Source organism: Monodon monoceros, unplaced genomic scaffold, assembly GCF_005190385.1.
Source record: "Monodon monoceros isolate NGI ecotype Baffin Bay Population unplaced genomic scaffold, NGI_Narwhal_1 Super_Scaffold_2, whole genome shotgun sequence".
Lineage (NCBI taxonomy): Eukaryota > Metazoa > Chordata > Mammalia > Artiodactyla > Monodontidae > Monodon > Monodon monoceros.
In genome coordinates this window covers 50,773,700-50,790,240 of record NW_021703776.1, presented here as the reverse complement: position 1 = coordinate 50,790,240, position 16,541 = coordinate 50,773,700, and the positions used below count along the sequence as shown (strand labels likewise).

Below are 16,541 nucleotides of genomic sequence, written 5' to 3'. Positions count from 1 at the left end.
TTCTCTCTTTAGGGGAGTCGGCTGCATCTTTGTTGAAATGATCCAAGGAGTTGCTGCTTTTCCAGGAATGAAAGACATTCAGGATCAACTTGAACGAATATTTCTGGTAAGTTATTTACAGAATACTTCTGAAAAAAATTGGACTTGAATGCATCCCTCAGTGACAAATCCTACAGTGGTAGTGGAAAATAATTTCAAACAAATTTGTTGGTTGTCACATTTAATTCTAACATATTTTTGGATCTTTGCAAAAGCAGGAAATTAGTGAAGAATTGTGTTTTTAAACTACTGCACATGAATAATATGCCAAAATGGTAAGAAAGGGTAGGATGTCAGAGGCAATATAGAAGAGTGGGTTAAAAACGAAGGCTCCGACAAAAATTCCAAATAATTTATATAGATATCCCCCCTTCAAGTAGGTGTATCTTATTCCCTCCCACTCCTACCTACTTAAATGTGGGCTTTGATTGGTAACTTTTTTTCTAAAAAGTAGAGCATGGAAAGAAGGGAAGGGAGGATAGTAACTTCAAAATGGAGAAACCAGGCAAATGGTACTTTAGCCCGGTCTTCAAGGTTAAGATCATCAAAGATCAGTCACATTGGTAGTATGTACCCTTTGTATAATGTATTGAGAATGGTACTTCTCCTCTGTAGTCTTCCTCCGAAAACCATAACCCCAGCCTAATCTGGAAAGCCACATCACACAAACCCAAACTGAGGGACATTTACAAAATACCTGACTAGTACTTTTCAAAACTGTCAAGGTCATGAAAAACAGGGAAAGCCTGAAAAACTGTCACAGCCCAGAGGAGGCTAGGGAGACTTGACAGCGTAATGTAATGTGGTATCCTCCATGGAATCCTGAGACAAAAGAAGAACATTAGGGATAAATGAGTTAAATACAAGTGAAGTGTGCAGTTTAGTTAATATCAGCATAGCAGTGTGTGCTCCTTAGGTGTGATGGAAGTTCCCTGTAATGTAAGATTTCATCAATGAGGGAAACTGGTGAGGAGTATATAGGAACTGTCTGTATTACTCTTCACAACTTTTCTATAAATCTAAAACTATTCTAAAATTTTAAATTAAAAAATTTTTGTAAATCTGTGAAAAATAAAAATAAAATTTGTTCTGTAGCCAGATGAGCTGGTTTTGTCACCTGCTCTGGTCACTTTGGGCAAGGGACTTAGTTCTCTGAACCTTAGTTTTCCTGTGGGTAAAATAAGGGATAATGATAAAACCTACCTCATAGATTGTTTTGAGGAATAATTAACTTAATTACATAAAGTGCTTTTAGAACTATGCCTGACACATAATAAATACCCAATAGATGTGTTGTTATTATTTTAATCAAATCATTTTTATACCAGATATTTTCATTCAGTGGAACTTCCACATTAGCTAATATTCATATAAACTTATTATTTAAAACATGGAATAAGAGCTAGACAAATTAATTTTTTTTGTTAAAAGGAGTCAGACTATATACATTGTAGCAGTGAACCACATTATCATACTTTTAAAAAATAAATCTCCCATGTGAAATCACTGGGGCACATTTTAGAATGGACCTTGTGAAGACATGCACTTATTGGATTATGCAAGTACACCCTTAAAATGTAGCTTTCATATTAAGTATAAGGACCACAGGAGGGTATAGTGATATGAATTGAGACTCCATCACTGCTGTGTTCACCTTGATGTCAGCATTAAATGATAAGAAAAGGAATATGAAAACTAGAAAATCAAAGCACACGTGATTCCACCATGCAGTATCCTATACCCCAGGCATCCCTGTGTGTTCACAGTGGGTGGACAAATAGCAGAGTCTCTAATACTATAGAAACTTTCTTCAAAGTCTTATCTTATTGGTTTCTTCTCCCAGAGGCTGTCTGTATCCACTTCCTTTCAGTTTTACTTAATTATTATTATCATCCATAAATTCCCACACAGAGTGTTAAAATAATGTCTTATGATTATAATAATGCAGCCTTATAATGGAAAATTCCCACTATGTCAAAAAGTATAAAAGTTGAAAAACCCCTTTGTCCTACTACCCAGAGAAAATTACTTTTAGTATTTTGGTATATATCTTCCATTTCAACACATGTTAAAAAAATTAAATTGTATCTTGTATACTATTTTGTAACTTTCTTTTTTCACTTAACAATAGGTAGTTAACACCTTTCATTGGAAAATAAATCCAGAAACTTATCATCATTCTTAGTGATGAGTATTTCATTGTATGGATGAGAATTATTTGCTTAATCAGCCTGATATTGTTTATAGTCTTTAACTATTATAAAGCGCTGTCAGAAATATTCTTTGCACAGTTATCCTATTAGTTAAGAAAAATTATTAGAATTGAAAGTCCTGAATTGAATACAGTTTAATTTTCGTAAGTCTATTGACCATTCTTATACTTCATTCCCTCCATCTAAACTCATGAAACACTTCCTTCTCTCTGTTGTCAAGAAAGTCGCTTACTGATTTCATTGAGATTGTATTGAGCCTATAGATTATGTTACAAAGAAATGATATAAAATGAACTTTCCCAGCCAAGGAAAAATAATCTCTTTATTCATATTTCATGGCCCTTAGCATAAATTTAACATAAACATATTTCTCTTTTCCTTTTTTCTAATCAAGCCTTTATTTTCATTCAGCTATTTTAAGTAACTTTCCATTCACAGTTGTTTTCCCCAAAATACAATAAACTTGTTCACATATTGTGAAAAACATGACAGGAGAGGGAATTTTAATGGGCTATACTTTGCATCATATAGATCTTTATGCCAAAACATATCTTTAAATATTTAGCTTTTTAATTTATTTAAAGCTTAAATATAATAATACCACTTAATTATATTCTGATAATAATTTCCTAAACTTTAGATTCCACTTAACTATTCTCTGTGATAGCTATTGAATAATACTTATATAACCTTGTCAAATTACCTATTTTTTATGCTAAAATCATTAATTTACTATATTTGAAATCAGAAAACTTCAAAGGGAAATTATATAGAAAGAAATATCCCTACATACACATTATTTCAGGGTAAATTTAAAAGAAAAAGAAATGGTTGTATAAATGAGGTATATTCTATAGCAGTTGTACCAAAAATTTTGTTTCATGAAAACATAGTTTATTGATATAGCTTAGTCAAAGTTATAATTTTCAATATTATTTTTATAATGTAAGTCATTTCCAGTAGGTACTATCTTGTTGAATTGCTTCTTGTATGGAGATTTTGTTATTATTTCTTAATTTTATGACAATTATTTCCTAATTTTATGGGTATTCAGAGACCTTTGAGCCATGACTAGGCTTTTAATAAATCAGAGAAATACATCATTGTAAATTGTCTATGGGAATATTGATACACCAAGCTACTGTTTGCTCTTATTAGACCACAGAGACGCTTAAATGCAGATAAGCATCATGATTTATGGTAATAACTCCTTCATTTACTGTAGTTTATTTTACACGTGTAATGATTTTTACAAGTAAAATGTCCTTTGGTAATTAGGAGATAAAGATCCTCATCTATATAAAATTGCTGCTTTAGAATTAAATAATGTTATGTTTTACCCTGAAGAATTAGACGTGACCAAAAAAGAAAAGAGGGAGAGAAATCTGCAAACTTCTTTTGACAGTAAATGTTATCATCTTAAATATTTTATTTCCTCCCCTGAATTGTTTAAATTTGCAAATGCTAGCCGTATGACACATTAAACAAGCAGACTCTCAGGAGTTGTGCGATCATTGGAAGTAGAAATTTTACTAACCCAATGTGGTTGAATCACTGGGAAAAAATGCTTTTTCTTGGTGACCTTTTATGTCTGGTCTGAAGAGGAATAACTTTTAAATGTGATTAAATCCACTTTCACGGGCTTCTCATGTAAACTGCCAGAGACTCTTTTCTAAAGCAGCAGTTGTGTATCTGGCCTCTCGTAAAGCATTGCCAAGGAGATAATCAACTTTGAAAAGTCATGAAACGTGGAATTGTTCGTTTTGTTTTGTGTTTTAATACAGGGATTAAGTCCATTCATTTGCCTGTGAACTGTATATAGAAAGGTGGTTGGTTAATAACTTTGAAGCACAGAATTCAAGCTTGTTACCCAAGATGACTAATATAATTAACTCCTACACACTGAGTCTTTATGTGAAAAGCAACAAAGATCAGTCACTAGAGCTTTTATATTTTTATTTTGAAGGTTTTCTTTTTCTTGTTTTTTCTTTTTCCTTCCTTTGGTGGGAAGGAGCAGTTCACATTCTTAACAAGTCCAGTGCATTCACTTCCACAACATAGTAACTGTGTTGCTCTGTGTAAGGTGAGCTGGCTATACTGCAGTCTGAGATTTCACCATTAAATCATTTTCCTTGAAATTGTGATGCTCATATACAAGAAAGGAAGGAAAGTGATAGAATTTTGACAAATTATATTCAAGACATTTTGAATTGCCAGGTGAACGGGCACCTACTTCTCTAAGCAGTAACTCTGCTATTACAGTAAAAGAGTGATTTATATCATTTCTTCAGCGTTACTCATGTTTTAATGTGTCACGATGTTTTCTATTCACCTTTGTTAGCTGCGAAAATAAGCAGTAGATGTATTCACCCAGGTAAATATATATATTCAGAGTGACAAAATCAGAACTAATATTCTAATCATATTCTAATCATATTGTTCTGAATTGAAAAAGAACTCTACTTGATGGAACCCTGGCAGCATTCTTCTGCCACTTCAGAACAGCTGAACAAATGGCAGAGAGTGCTCGCACAGCTGTCTGAAACCTTTGGCAGATGCTTCTGGGTTTGTATGGCTCATGGCCCCAGAGTACAGCAGCCACGACAGAGGGGCTGGCATGATTGTGTTCTGGGGGCCTGTTCTAGTTCTCCCTGCCTTTGAATGTTGATTAACCCCAAGAGGCTCACTTTTCCCTGTCTCCTGGTCTTCTGGTTTGCAACGGAGTTTCATCCACCAGTTATTTGTTAACATATTGTACATTATTTGATTGGTACAGTTGTTAGAATGTTTCTCTTCCGTGTATATATCATTCAGAATTTAAAAGAGAGTGTGTGTGTGTGTATTTGTGTGTGTGTGAAAAGAGCCTCTGGCAACTTTGAAATCTACTACTCAGCCTGGCTTTTGAGTCAGATCCTTCCTTAAGCCTCTGTGTTTTACAGTTGAACTGACTGCCGAGACGTAACCTGTAGACCCAGTTCCAGTCCTTGTTTCCCCATCCTGGCTCTCTTTCCAGGATATTAATGGGAACCATAACCCTGAGGTTTCATGATTGGCTAGAACGGCCATATAGAATGTAAAAGAAAGTTGACACCACCTCCTTTGATGGTCATTACCATCCAATTGGATGTAGCAGCCACATTATTAAGATGGAATATTGCTGTCACAGATTTGTATCTTCACTTCCATCATTGGGTTGCTTGAGGTGACGTCCGCCATACTTCTTCAGCACTCCCTCTGCAACACTAGGTACAATGGAGATGGAAAGGAATTCTGTGCCAGGGTATCTGCCCTGGAGCAAATGAGGGCAATCAAGATAGGCAGGCAAGACATACCATTAGGAATGGAGTCATGAAAAATTGCTGAGCAATTGATCAGCAGATGGGAGATCCAGTAATATAGTAGATCCTGTATTAGTTAAAATACTAAACTCTAAGCACTCAATATTGAATTCTAATCCTAGATTGTTTTTTTTCCCTGAACAAGCCACCTTTTCTAATTGGATTGTAGTTTCTGCATCTGTAAAGGGAGGAATTGAACTAAATGATTTCAATAGTGTCTTGCGGTTCTAACCTTTTTTAATTCTAAAAATGCATATTACAGGATTATGCATAAGGGCTGTGGGTGTTCAAAGGAAATTTCTAAGAACATTTTTGTTAAGCATGGAAGGAAGTATAAGATTTGAAGTGGAGTAAAGGATATGGGGAACATCAGGCAACGGTCCAGGAGTGGAGTAGGCACAGTAGGAGTCTGTCCTGTATGCATGGAAGGTGAGATAGGATGTTGAAGTTTGGACTTTGATAGATTGAGGACTTTCAATTTTATTTTGTCTATAAGTAATGAGACAGTACAATTTTTAACAAAAGAATAATAAAGTTAAAGTGGCATTTCAGCAAAATTAATGTAATATGATATAATGATAAACTCAACTATATAAAGGCTGACAGACGGAGAGAACTAAGCAATACATGTTGGAGTAAAGGATACTGAAAATATTAAGCAATGTTTTTTAAAGCTGATTTTAGAAAAAAAAGTCGGGGAGATGGATTATAATACCACCCACCCTGAAATAAATGCCTCTTTTAATTTGTACACGTTTCTTTCAAATCTCATCAATAGTCCTGGTTATTTCCATGGTGGCAAATCTTTTTCAGTCTTAAGCTTATAAAAAGTAAGGCAGCTAGAAAAATTTTAAAGCCGTATGAAAAGAAATTAAAACCACCATTTAGAGATAACCAGTGTTAAATATTTTTGTATTTTCTTTTCTAGATTTTCACCATTGAGTTAATAATAGATTTATAGGTTTTGTATTCAGCTTCTCTTTATTTTCACATTTAATAGGGAGCAGGGGCTTCCCTGGTGGTGCAGTGGTTGAGAGTCCGCCTGCCGATGCAGGGGACACGGGTTTGTGCCCCGGTCCGGGAAGATCCCACATGCCGTGGAGCGGCTGGGCCCGTGAGCCATGGCCGCTGAGCCTGCACGTCTGGAGCCTGTGCTCCGCAATGGGAGAGGCCACAACAGTGAGAGGCCCGCGTACTGCAAAAAAAAAATAAAATAAAATAAAAGCATAATAGGGAGCAATTTCCAAGCCATTAATATGTGTTTGAAAATATCATTTTAATTATGCTATAATATCTTATTAATGTTCCCAAGTGTACTAACACATTACCCTATTACAGTACTAGGTAATTTGCTTACGGTTTTTATGCTACAGTAAATTTTATCCCATTCAGTTATACTTTCAACAAGAATTTTTAGGCATCTATTCCGTGCCAGGCTCTGTGCCTACAGGCAGTGGAAAACCAACAGACACGGTCCCTGCTCAACTCAAATGTACTGTTAGCTGTGCTACATTAGAACAGCTTCCAGTCAGGTCAGGAGGATGTTGTTGCAAAACTGTTGTAATACATCTTGTACATAAATGATTTGGAAGAGAAAGGAGTCAAAGATAACTTCAGAGTTTCAAGCTTGGGGAACTAAGTGCTCCATGAAGTCATGGAAAATAATGGGGACATTGAAAAGGAGTGCCACTGGGACTTCCCTGGTGGTGCAGTGGTTGAGAATCCGCCTGCCAGTGCAGGGGACATGGGTTTGATCCCTGGTCCCGGAAGATCCCACATGCCGCAGAGCAACTAAGCCTGTGCACCACAACTACTGAGCCTGCAGTCTAGAGCCCCTGAGCCACAACTACTGAGCCCATGTGCCACAACTACTGAGCCTGTGCTCTAGAGCCCACAAGACACAACTACTGAGCCTGCGCTCTAGAGCCCACGAGACACAACTACTGAGCCCATGCTCTAGAGCCCACGAGACACAACTACTGAGCCCCTGTGCCTAGAGCCCATGCTCTGCAACAAGAGAAGCCACTGCAATGAGAAGCCCGTGCTCTGCACCGAAGAGTAGGCCCCGCTCACGGCAACTAGAGAAAGCCTGCACGCAGCAATGAAGACCCAACATAGCCATAAAATTAATAAAAAAATAAAATTAAAAAAAATTAATGGAAGTGATGGCATAATTATCAAAAAAAAAAAAAGAAAGAAGAAAGGAAGGAAGGAAAGAAAGAAAGAAAGAAAGAAAAAGAGGAAAGAAAGAAAAGAAAGAGGAAAGAAAGAAAATGAGTGCCAGTGGAGGGAGAGGAAGAAGAGAGCTCAGGGACTGGACTTTATATGATAGCAGGTGACCCCAGGTGGAGACGTCCAGTACACAGCTCTTACTGAACAGAATTAGGAGAAAAATGAGGATCAAGGGATTGTTGACCCAAACCAGACAATGTTGGGACCTAAACTGTACTGGTTCTTAAATAATGAGAATGTGGGGGAGGAGCAGAGGAACACTGCCTAGGCTTTAGGGATGTTCATAGTTTGTGGGGGTGGGATGGGGGTAGGGAGGTAAAGTAGGAGAGAATCAGGACAATTACACAAAGATCAAGGTAAGGGCAGGCAGCAGAGAAGTGAGGATAAAATAGAAAAATAATCACTCCCTCGAGGGAGGTTATGGATCAGCTCAGGTCTGGTTAGCTGGTGGGTGAGGAATTTGGGGCCAGGGACCTCCCTTTCTGTGCTCCCTCAGCGTGTGCCTCCACTGCCTGTATAGTATGTGGCACACATCCTGTACTTTTGCAACTAATGCTTTTAGCCCAGAGGATGAGAAGGGTTTCCTTCTGGAGAAATGGAAGGGTCGACACGGAACACTCCTCTCAGTTTAATTAGGGAAATTTAGACTATCCATGAATTTTCAAAGGAGACTTACGATCCTCCTCAGTGTCTCAGGGATGCTGGAGTCAAGGTGAGTGGAGCCTCAAGGGAGGCCAGCTCCGACCCCTCCGATCCTGGCTCTGCTTTCATCAAGATTTTGTATGTGAGATAGATCTCGCTGCTGAAAGAAAGGTTCGAAACCCCTGGACTAACGCTGTCTTAGGGTCTTCCCAGGTCAAGTGTTCTATGAAAAACAGACGTCCATGAGGAAGAAAAATGATGCAGAGCCAGTGAAAATGAAGATGTTAGAGAAATAAAAATTGGTTGATTCATATATGGAGACATTAGATATGTATTCTAATAAAGGAAGTTCTGTGCCAATAAGCTATCGAAATTTTTGTAGTAAACTTCAGTAAGGTCATTTGTCTTGAGAAGAAAACAAAGAGGGATATTTCACTACAGAATAGGTAGTCACATTACTTTTTACAAAGAAACATTTATTTGAAGATTAGCTGGCTGTTACCTACAGATTTGAATAGGCTCACATGGTGAAAAAAATATTTTTTTACCTTGAGGATTCTTACATTTGCTTTATAGTGTTACAAACTTTCTGTAAATGGAAAATGAGAAGATTTTCATTAAATCATTCGCTTTCTCATTGTTATTCATTTTTCAGCAAATATTTATTTTGTGGTTACTATGGGCTCAATACTCTTCCATGTTCTGGGGAGACAGCATTGCACAAAACAAAGTCCCTGCTCTTGTGGAACCTATATTACTGTGAGGGAAGATAGACAATGAGCAAATAAATATATAATGTATCTCATGAGTGTTGCATGAGGAATGCCACTTTACATATGGCATACTGGGTAAGTCTCTCTCAAGGATCCTGATACTTGTGCATTGAGTGAAGTTAGTCAAGCCACAAGACATGCAGATTTAGGGCTCAGAGCATTTAGGTGGAGAGGATAGCAACCTGTTTGTGCTTAATGATAAGAGTATTAAAATCAGAGTTCTCAGGCCTGAATTTGTCAAATTAAGGATCACTCTTCCCACTGCATCAAAGAGATTTCTAATACTCTTATTACTTTGACCTCCTTTATAGAAAGCATTTTCTTATATGAGAAGTCCTTGCTTTTTGTAAAACATTAAATTCCTGTATAGGTTAATATTCAAACATCAGATTGAGCAAATCAGTAAGAGAGTTTGAAGTACACCTGTGTGCATGTTGCAAGTTGGAATTATGCTACAGCAAGAGATTTGGGCTTCCTGATTGAGTTCATCAGAAATGTTGGTGTAGATACAAGAAAGTGGGAAATGTTTCAGATTTGGACAGTAGACAGTGCTTTGGAGGAGAGAACAGAGAAAGAATATCTAGAATTCAAGGGGAGCCAGAGAACACTTTTTTTTTAAGTCAAAAGTAGAAGAATTTCAAAAAGGAAAGCTTTATCAACTGCACCAAATAATACAGTGAAGTCAGTGGAGGATGGTGCTGAAAAAAGGCCACAGGTGGTAACTTCTGAGGGAATAGTTCCAGTAGGGTTGGATATTTAAAGTCAGGTTACAATGGGTTTAAAGAGTAAGTGCGCAGTGAAAAAATGAAAACATTGAGTATAGACGATCTGTTTGAGTATTGGCTGAGTACATAGGATTAGATGTCACCTTAAGGGTATTTTTTAAGTCAAGATTTATAAATTTTATGTGTCATAAATATTGTTTTAAATAGTGAAGCCCAGGATGTTTGGAAGGTAAAGGACACCAAAGATATAAGAAAGCATATTTGACAGATCAAGGTATTGGGAGGCAAGGGTGGATGGGTGGAAGAGACAGTGCCTTGAAAATGTGGATGAAAAGATTTTCTCGAAGATAAGAAAGAAGAAAGGAAAGGAAGGAGAGGAAGATTTAAATAAATGTTGTAGAGGAGAAAAAAAGGAATTTGAAGATATCATGATCTGCATGATTCTTAAATGAAAGGGAGGGGATGTGGCTGACAGTAATGTGCATCTGTGGGGGTAGATGTTGAAGGAAATGGATAATATATGCAAAGCTGATGTAATACCAAATGGTATTATGATATGTGATGTGACAAGAGAAGGAGGTCATTGCTGACCACATTTGTTAATCAGCTGTTGATTTGAGACCTTATTAGAGAAATAGAAATGCTTTGTTTCCAATTTGTATGATGTATAATAGTTTACTTTCCTATTAACATAAGATTACTTTTAGGCATATCCATCCTAGCTATAAATGTTTCCCAATTGTAATAGTTTTTACGAAGACTTTTCTGGAGGCAGTGGTTCATATCTGTAGTCTAACAGTCTTAAATGTTTTGAGAATGTTTTAACTTATCGTCAGTATGGGATTACTTACTGGCTTTTGCAGTTATCTCTTGTCATGTAACCACCTTAAAACTCTGGGTTAAATCCACAACAGTCATATTTTAAAATTATTTGTCATAGTTTTAGGGTCAAGAATTCAGTAAGGGATGGGCCAGGCAGTTATGGACTTGGGGGTCTCTCACATGGTTGCAGATATATGGTTGAAGACAGATGGTGGCTGGAGCAGAAGCAATCAGAAGCTGGAGCAGTTGGGGACTAGCCAAATATCTCTCTCTTCATAGTCTTTGAGGCCCTACGTGAGTTTTCTCCATGTGGGCTAGTTTGGGCTTCCTCATGGGATGGTGTTGTGTTTCAAGAGTGGGTGTCCTAAGAGGACCAGATAGAAGCTGCATGGTTTCTCTTAACTTAGCTTCAGAAATCATACAGTGACTCTGTCAGCCAAAGCAGTCACAAACCCTCACCTAGAGTCAAGAGGAAGGGACATAGACCCCAGTTCTAGATGGAAAGAGTGTCAAGAATGCTGGGGCCATGTTTTAAAACTGCCACATTGATTATGTATTGATACAGTTCCATTAGGGCGTATCACCATTTTGAGCTGATAAACAGCTTTGTAGGAAGAAACAGTCTGGGAAAAAGTTTTATCAAGCTTCTGAAATTTTTGTTGTTTTTCCTATACTCTTTATAGCCATTACCATACTGCTTCCCATGATAAATATGAAAGTGTGAATTGTCACAGAGTGTTAATTGGTGGGTCATGAGGTCCCTTATTTGCTCACTCTCCTTTTCTTCCTTTTTTGACTAACAAGTTCACAGATGTGTCAGACTGAAAAAAAAAATGGTGAAATACTGCCATAGTGTGACACATCTGAGGTGAGTGAGGTGATGACACTTCTTAGCAAATTCTCAGAATGTTATCCATAAAGTAGACTTCTATAACTCAAATTCTAGCTTAATTCTTTTTTCATTTGGAACGTGTTTCCACATATAAGTCTTTCATTCCTCAGAACGTCACATGTCAGCTCTTGTGGTAGACAGCATCTAAGATGGCTCCCAGTGACCCCCACCTGCTGGTATTTATGCCCTTGTGTAATGCCCTCCCCTTGAGTGTGGGCTGGACCTAAAGACTTGCTTCTAATGAACAGACTGTGACAAAAGAGATTGGGATATTACTTCCGCGACTAAGTTACAGAAAGGTTGCTACTTCCTTCTTGCTCACCCTCTCTTACAGTCTCACTGGCTCACTCTGAGAGAAGCCAGCTGCCATGTTGTAAGTTGTTCTGTGGAGGGACCTTTGTGTCAAGGAACTGATGTTTCTAGCTGGCAGCTGCTGAAGACCTGAGACTTGGCAATAGCCGTGTGAGTGAGCATGGAAGTGGGTCCCTCTCTTAGTTGAACTTTTTATATGTGAGACCACAGCCATAGTTAACACTTTAATTGCTGCCTTATGAGAGACTCCAAGCCAGAGGCACACAGTTAAGGTGTTACCGCCAAAATGGCAATTTCCTTGGTCCTTGTCCCCCAAAGGAAAGAATTCAATCAAGAGACAGAGCAGTTTTAAGTAGCAAGAGTTTTATTAAGCAAAGCAAAAGTGTGCTTCTGAGAGAGAGAAGGAGAGCAAGCTCTCTGGAAACCAGAAGCAGCCCCACAGTGAGGGTCGGGTTGGTGTTTCAGAGTGGTGGAAAGTCCCTCCCTGTGTCCTGCATCATTTAACTGACAAGTTGATTGACAGCTTTAGGTTATATAACTGTTCTCCTAGTGTGCAGGCACTTACCCACAAGCACCAAAGTGAAATCCACTGGGGATGGGGGGCAAAAACCACAATGCTAATTTATTACAAGTACAGCATAGTGAACCCTGGGTTACTTTGAGTCACCTTTTAGGTCTTGGTGCGTCTGCGCCAACCTGTGCTGGTGGGTTTTATTTTGTTTGGTCGGTCCTTGACTACAAAAAGGGAGGATCTCTGGGCGTGTTCTGATCACCAGTGTGCAGGGGTGGGGCCGGGGAAGAGAAAGAGGACCTGGTCCAGGATGGGGTGGGGATCAGCTTATGTCTGACTAACAACCCAACAAAGGTACACCTGGATTCCTACCAACAGAAAGTATGGAGATAGTAAGTGTTTGTTACTTAAAGGCACTAAGTTCTGGAGTAACTTGTTCCACAGCGATCGATAACTAATACATCTCCTTTGATCCCAGGACCAAGAAAGAGTGGGTGCTATACCTGTTGTTTTATAGCTGAGAAAACTATCTTCAGAGATTATATGAACTTGCCTAAGAAGATATGTTCAGCAAGTGCCAGAACTGAGACTATATCCTAAGTCTGCTGACTCTTCCACCAAAATACTCTTGTTTTGTAGTTGTTTGTTTGGTTGTTTTTGCTCTGATTCATAACCATGAGTGTGCAGGAGGTTGACATGGGAATCATTTCTTTTTTTAATTTTTATTTGTGTTTTTAATTTATTTTTTACACAATATAAAAATTTATTTTTTCTCATGTCATGAGAAATCTGGGGTAGGCAAATGCTGGCATTGGTTTAGTGTCTCAGTAATATCACAGCAAAATCTCCATGTTGGGAGTCATTTCTTGAATACACATTCTTAGGCCCCACTCAGGGCCTTTAGAATCAGGTTTCCAGGGATGGGACTCTGTGCGTTCAGACAAACGAGCAGGCCCTGGTTGATGAGTCCTTCTGGTGAAGAAACTTTTACTTTAAAAGATGCACGTCATACTTTGAAATGTTACGCATGTTTTAAATTTTCTGGCCTCATGTGGCAACCTAAAAACCTAGGTAGTATGCTATGGGCTTACTATCCAGAATATAGAAATTCAGTCCAACCAAGTCCTGTGTTTCTTACAGGGATACTTTTGATATGATTCTCAAGGGGCATGTCTTATAATGAGTATATTTGGGGGCTTCTTTCACATGGCTTTATATTAATAATGTTATGTAACTATTATTAGAATTGTGTGTACGAGCAAATATCTGTAATCGTCACATGTAATCATCATATTCCAGCTGCTATAACTTCTTACCTGGCCTGATTACTTGATAAACATTCTGGTTTCCTCCCTCATTTTGCAGCCTATGTTTTCTTATGCCTCAGAAGACTTTACCCAAAAGGATAAATCTGTCTGGGCTGTTAATCTTTTTGTGAGGTGTGAATTCATTTAAAACCTGACCTTGTATCATCTCCTGCAAAACCCCCTGCAAGGAAAAAGAGCATCCTCAAAACATTCTGTTTTAAATCGATCTCATGTCTCATTATTTTATATCTTGATAGAAAGCTATGGCTAGTTGATTAAAATTTATCACATAAAATAATACACCTAAGTCATTGGAGCATGTCCCCTAGAGAATGGTTTTCTCCTAAGTCAGGTTAACAGATTATCTGACCTTGGAGCTGAATTTGTTCTTTATTTCACTCACCTCTTTTGAAAATGACAGACATACATTTTCCAGGTAGTGTGTAGACTATGGCATTTTTTTTTTTTAGCTCTTCCTAAAATCTCTTTATCTGTGAGTTTAGTTGTACTGGAAAAGGATTGAGAACTGTCTTTTATTTTGTTTTTTATCCATTTATTTATTTTACATCCCTAGTTTATTATATAACTAGAAGTTTGTACAGTTTGACCCCCTTCACCCATTTTACCCACCCCTCCCCCACTACACCCCCCCTCCATTTCTGGTAACCACCAATCTGTTCTCTGTGTCTGTGAGCTTGGTTTGTTGTTTTGTTTTGTTTTGTTTTTTAGATTCCACATATAAGTGAGATCATACAGTATTTGTCTTTCTCTGTCTGATTTACTTCACTTAGTATAATGCCCTCAAGGTCCAAGATTGTCACAAATGGCCAGATTTCATTCTTTTTTATGGCTGAATAATATTTTGTTCTGTATATTACCACATTATCTTGAGAATTGTCTATTTTAAATGTACCATTCAATGAATTTTATTCTTCTATTGTGTCTAATATAAACTCAGGCTTCTGTTAGTTTTGAATAACTTTACGTATTAAAATTATCAGTGAACTTGAGTCTCTGCTTGGGAGGATATTATTCTCTGTGACCAGAGCAAATGGCAGTCTTGTCATACTTTGCCTTTCATCTTGTCCAGTCTTTTGTAAAGATGCAAGAATTGGTAGAAGGATACATCCTATGCTCTCAAACTTCTATGCCTTTACACCTGCCGGGAATTCCTCCAATCTCCAATGTCTAAATCTAACCCATTCTAAATATTAGAACTGTTTTCCCCTCTAATGAATTTCTCTTTGTTTTCCCGATTACAAATTATCTCTCCTTCTTTTGGACCTCTTGGTTTCTTTACCAGATCCTCTCTGCTGTCTCCCTTCAACTTCAACCTTGCCTTGCAGTTGTTTTTGCTCCTATTCCCCTGATAGAGTTTAGGATTTGGGAGTAGGGATGTGGAAGAAAGGAGTACTTTGTGCGAATCAAGAATTAGTGTGTTCCCTGACGCTGCAGGAATAAACTCATGATGAGAGAACTATTGCATTTTTAAAACTTCATTGTGTTCTTTTTAAAATGCATTTTTTGAAGGAACTCTGTGGAGATGACATTAAGAACCACTTTTAAAATTAAAGGCGGTTTTCCCTTCCTTCATTTGTTTGTTTGTTTTAAAATAAATGAGTTCATATTTTCCTTTAATTTCTTCTTTTGCAGTTCATTGTTCTAATAATATGTAAATCACTCACAGCAGATAACATTTAACATTCAAATGCAGAGTTCATTTTATTGAAGCTCAGTAGAACAAATTACTATCAATTTGCTCTAAGTAAAATTCAATATTAAAAATGTTTCATGTTTGCCAAGTGAAAAGTAAATAGCTGAAAGTTGTTAATAAAACCTTTTTTGGAGAGTAATATTAGGCTCATTTTTGGATCCTATCCTATTCCCAATAAAAGGAAATATTGTTTGTCTCTCACACAGAATGGTGATGTCTGCACATTTTAATCTGATTATTGACTCTTGGAATGTGATTCAATTCATTCAGCAGTTGTGAGTGCCTACTATATGCCTGGAAGTGGGCTTCAGTAAATTTCTATTTTGAAGAAGTTTGACAAAATTTTCATTGAATCTTCTTTTTAGTACTTTGCACTGGGAGTGCCACTCTGAGGAAATCAGGAAGCTAAAATCATAAGAGAACTAAATTTGATTGCCAATTCCTTATTAATTTTCTTCCTTATAGTGAAAATTGTTTTTAGACAAATAATCAAGTAGTATGTACAGTGACTCTTCTCGTAATTGTGATCTTCCTGATATACCATGATGTCAAATTGGATGTGAAATGGAAAAGGCATTAACTTTAGTGAAATTATAACCTTCTATCTGGCCAAAAAAATATATATATTAACAAATGTAATACAGTATTTGTTCATCTTTCCAAATATTAAGCTCAATTTTTGCAAATCATAAAAGATGCTATTATATGGGAAATCTCTACCTTCCACTCAGTTTTGCTGTGAACCTGAAACTACTCCATAAAATAAAATCTGTCAGGAAAAAAAAAAGATGTTGTAGATGAATCAAAGCAGAATACTGGAGAATTCCCTGGCGGTGCAGTGGTTAAGCATCCGCCTGCCAATGCAGGGGACATGGGTTTGAGCCCTGGTCCAGGAAGATCCCACATGCCACAGAGCAACTAAGCCCATGCGCCACAACTACTGAGTCTGTGCTCCAGAGCCCGAGAGCCACAACTACTGAAGCCCGCGCGCCTAGAGCCCGTGCTCTGCAACAAGAGAAGC

The 16,541-nt window shown here is 37.6% G+C and overlaps 1 protein-coding gene across 4 annotated transcripts in view; it reads left to right on the top strand.

Moving 5' to 3' along the window:
* Nucleotides 1-16,541, top strand: part of CDK14 (cyclin dependent kinase 14) — a 609,384-nt gene that overhangs the window by 412,382 nt on the left and 180,461 nt on the right. For all 4 annotated transcript variants that reach the window (XM_029234436.1, XM_029234439.1, XM_029234435.1 and 1 more), the window contains one exon: nucleotides 13-106. In XM_029234436.1, the coding sequence (XP_029090269.1) occupies nucleotides 13-106 (94 nt within the window). The remainder of the gene's footprint in view (nucleotides 1-12; nucleotides 107-16,541) is intronic.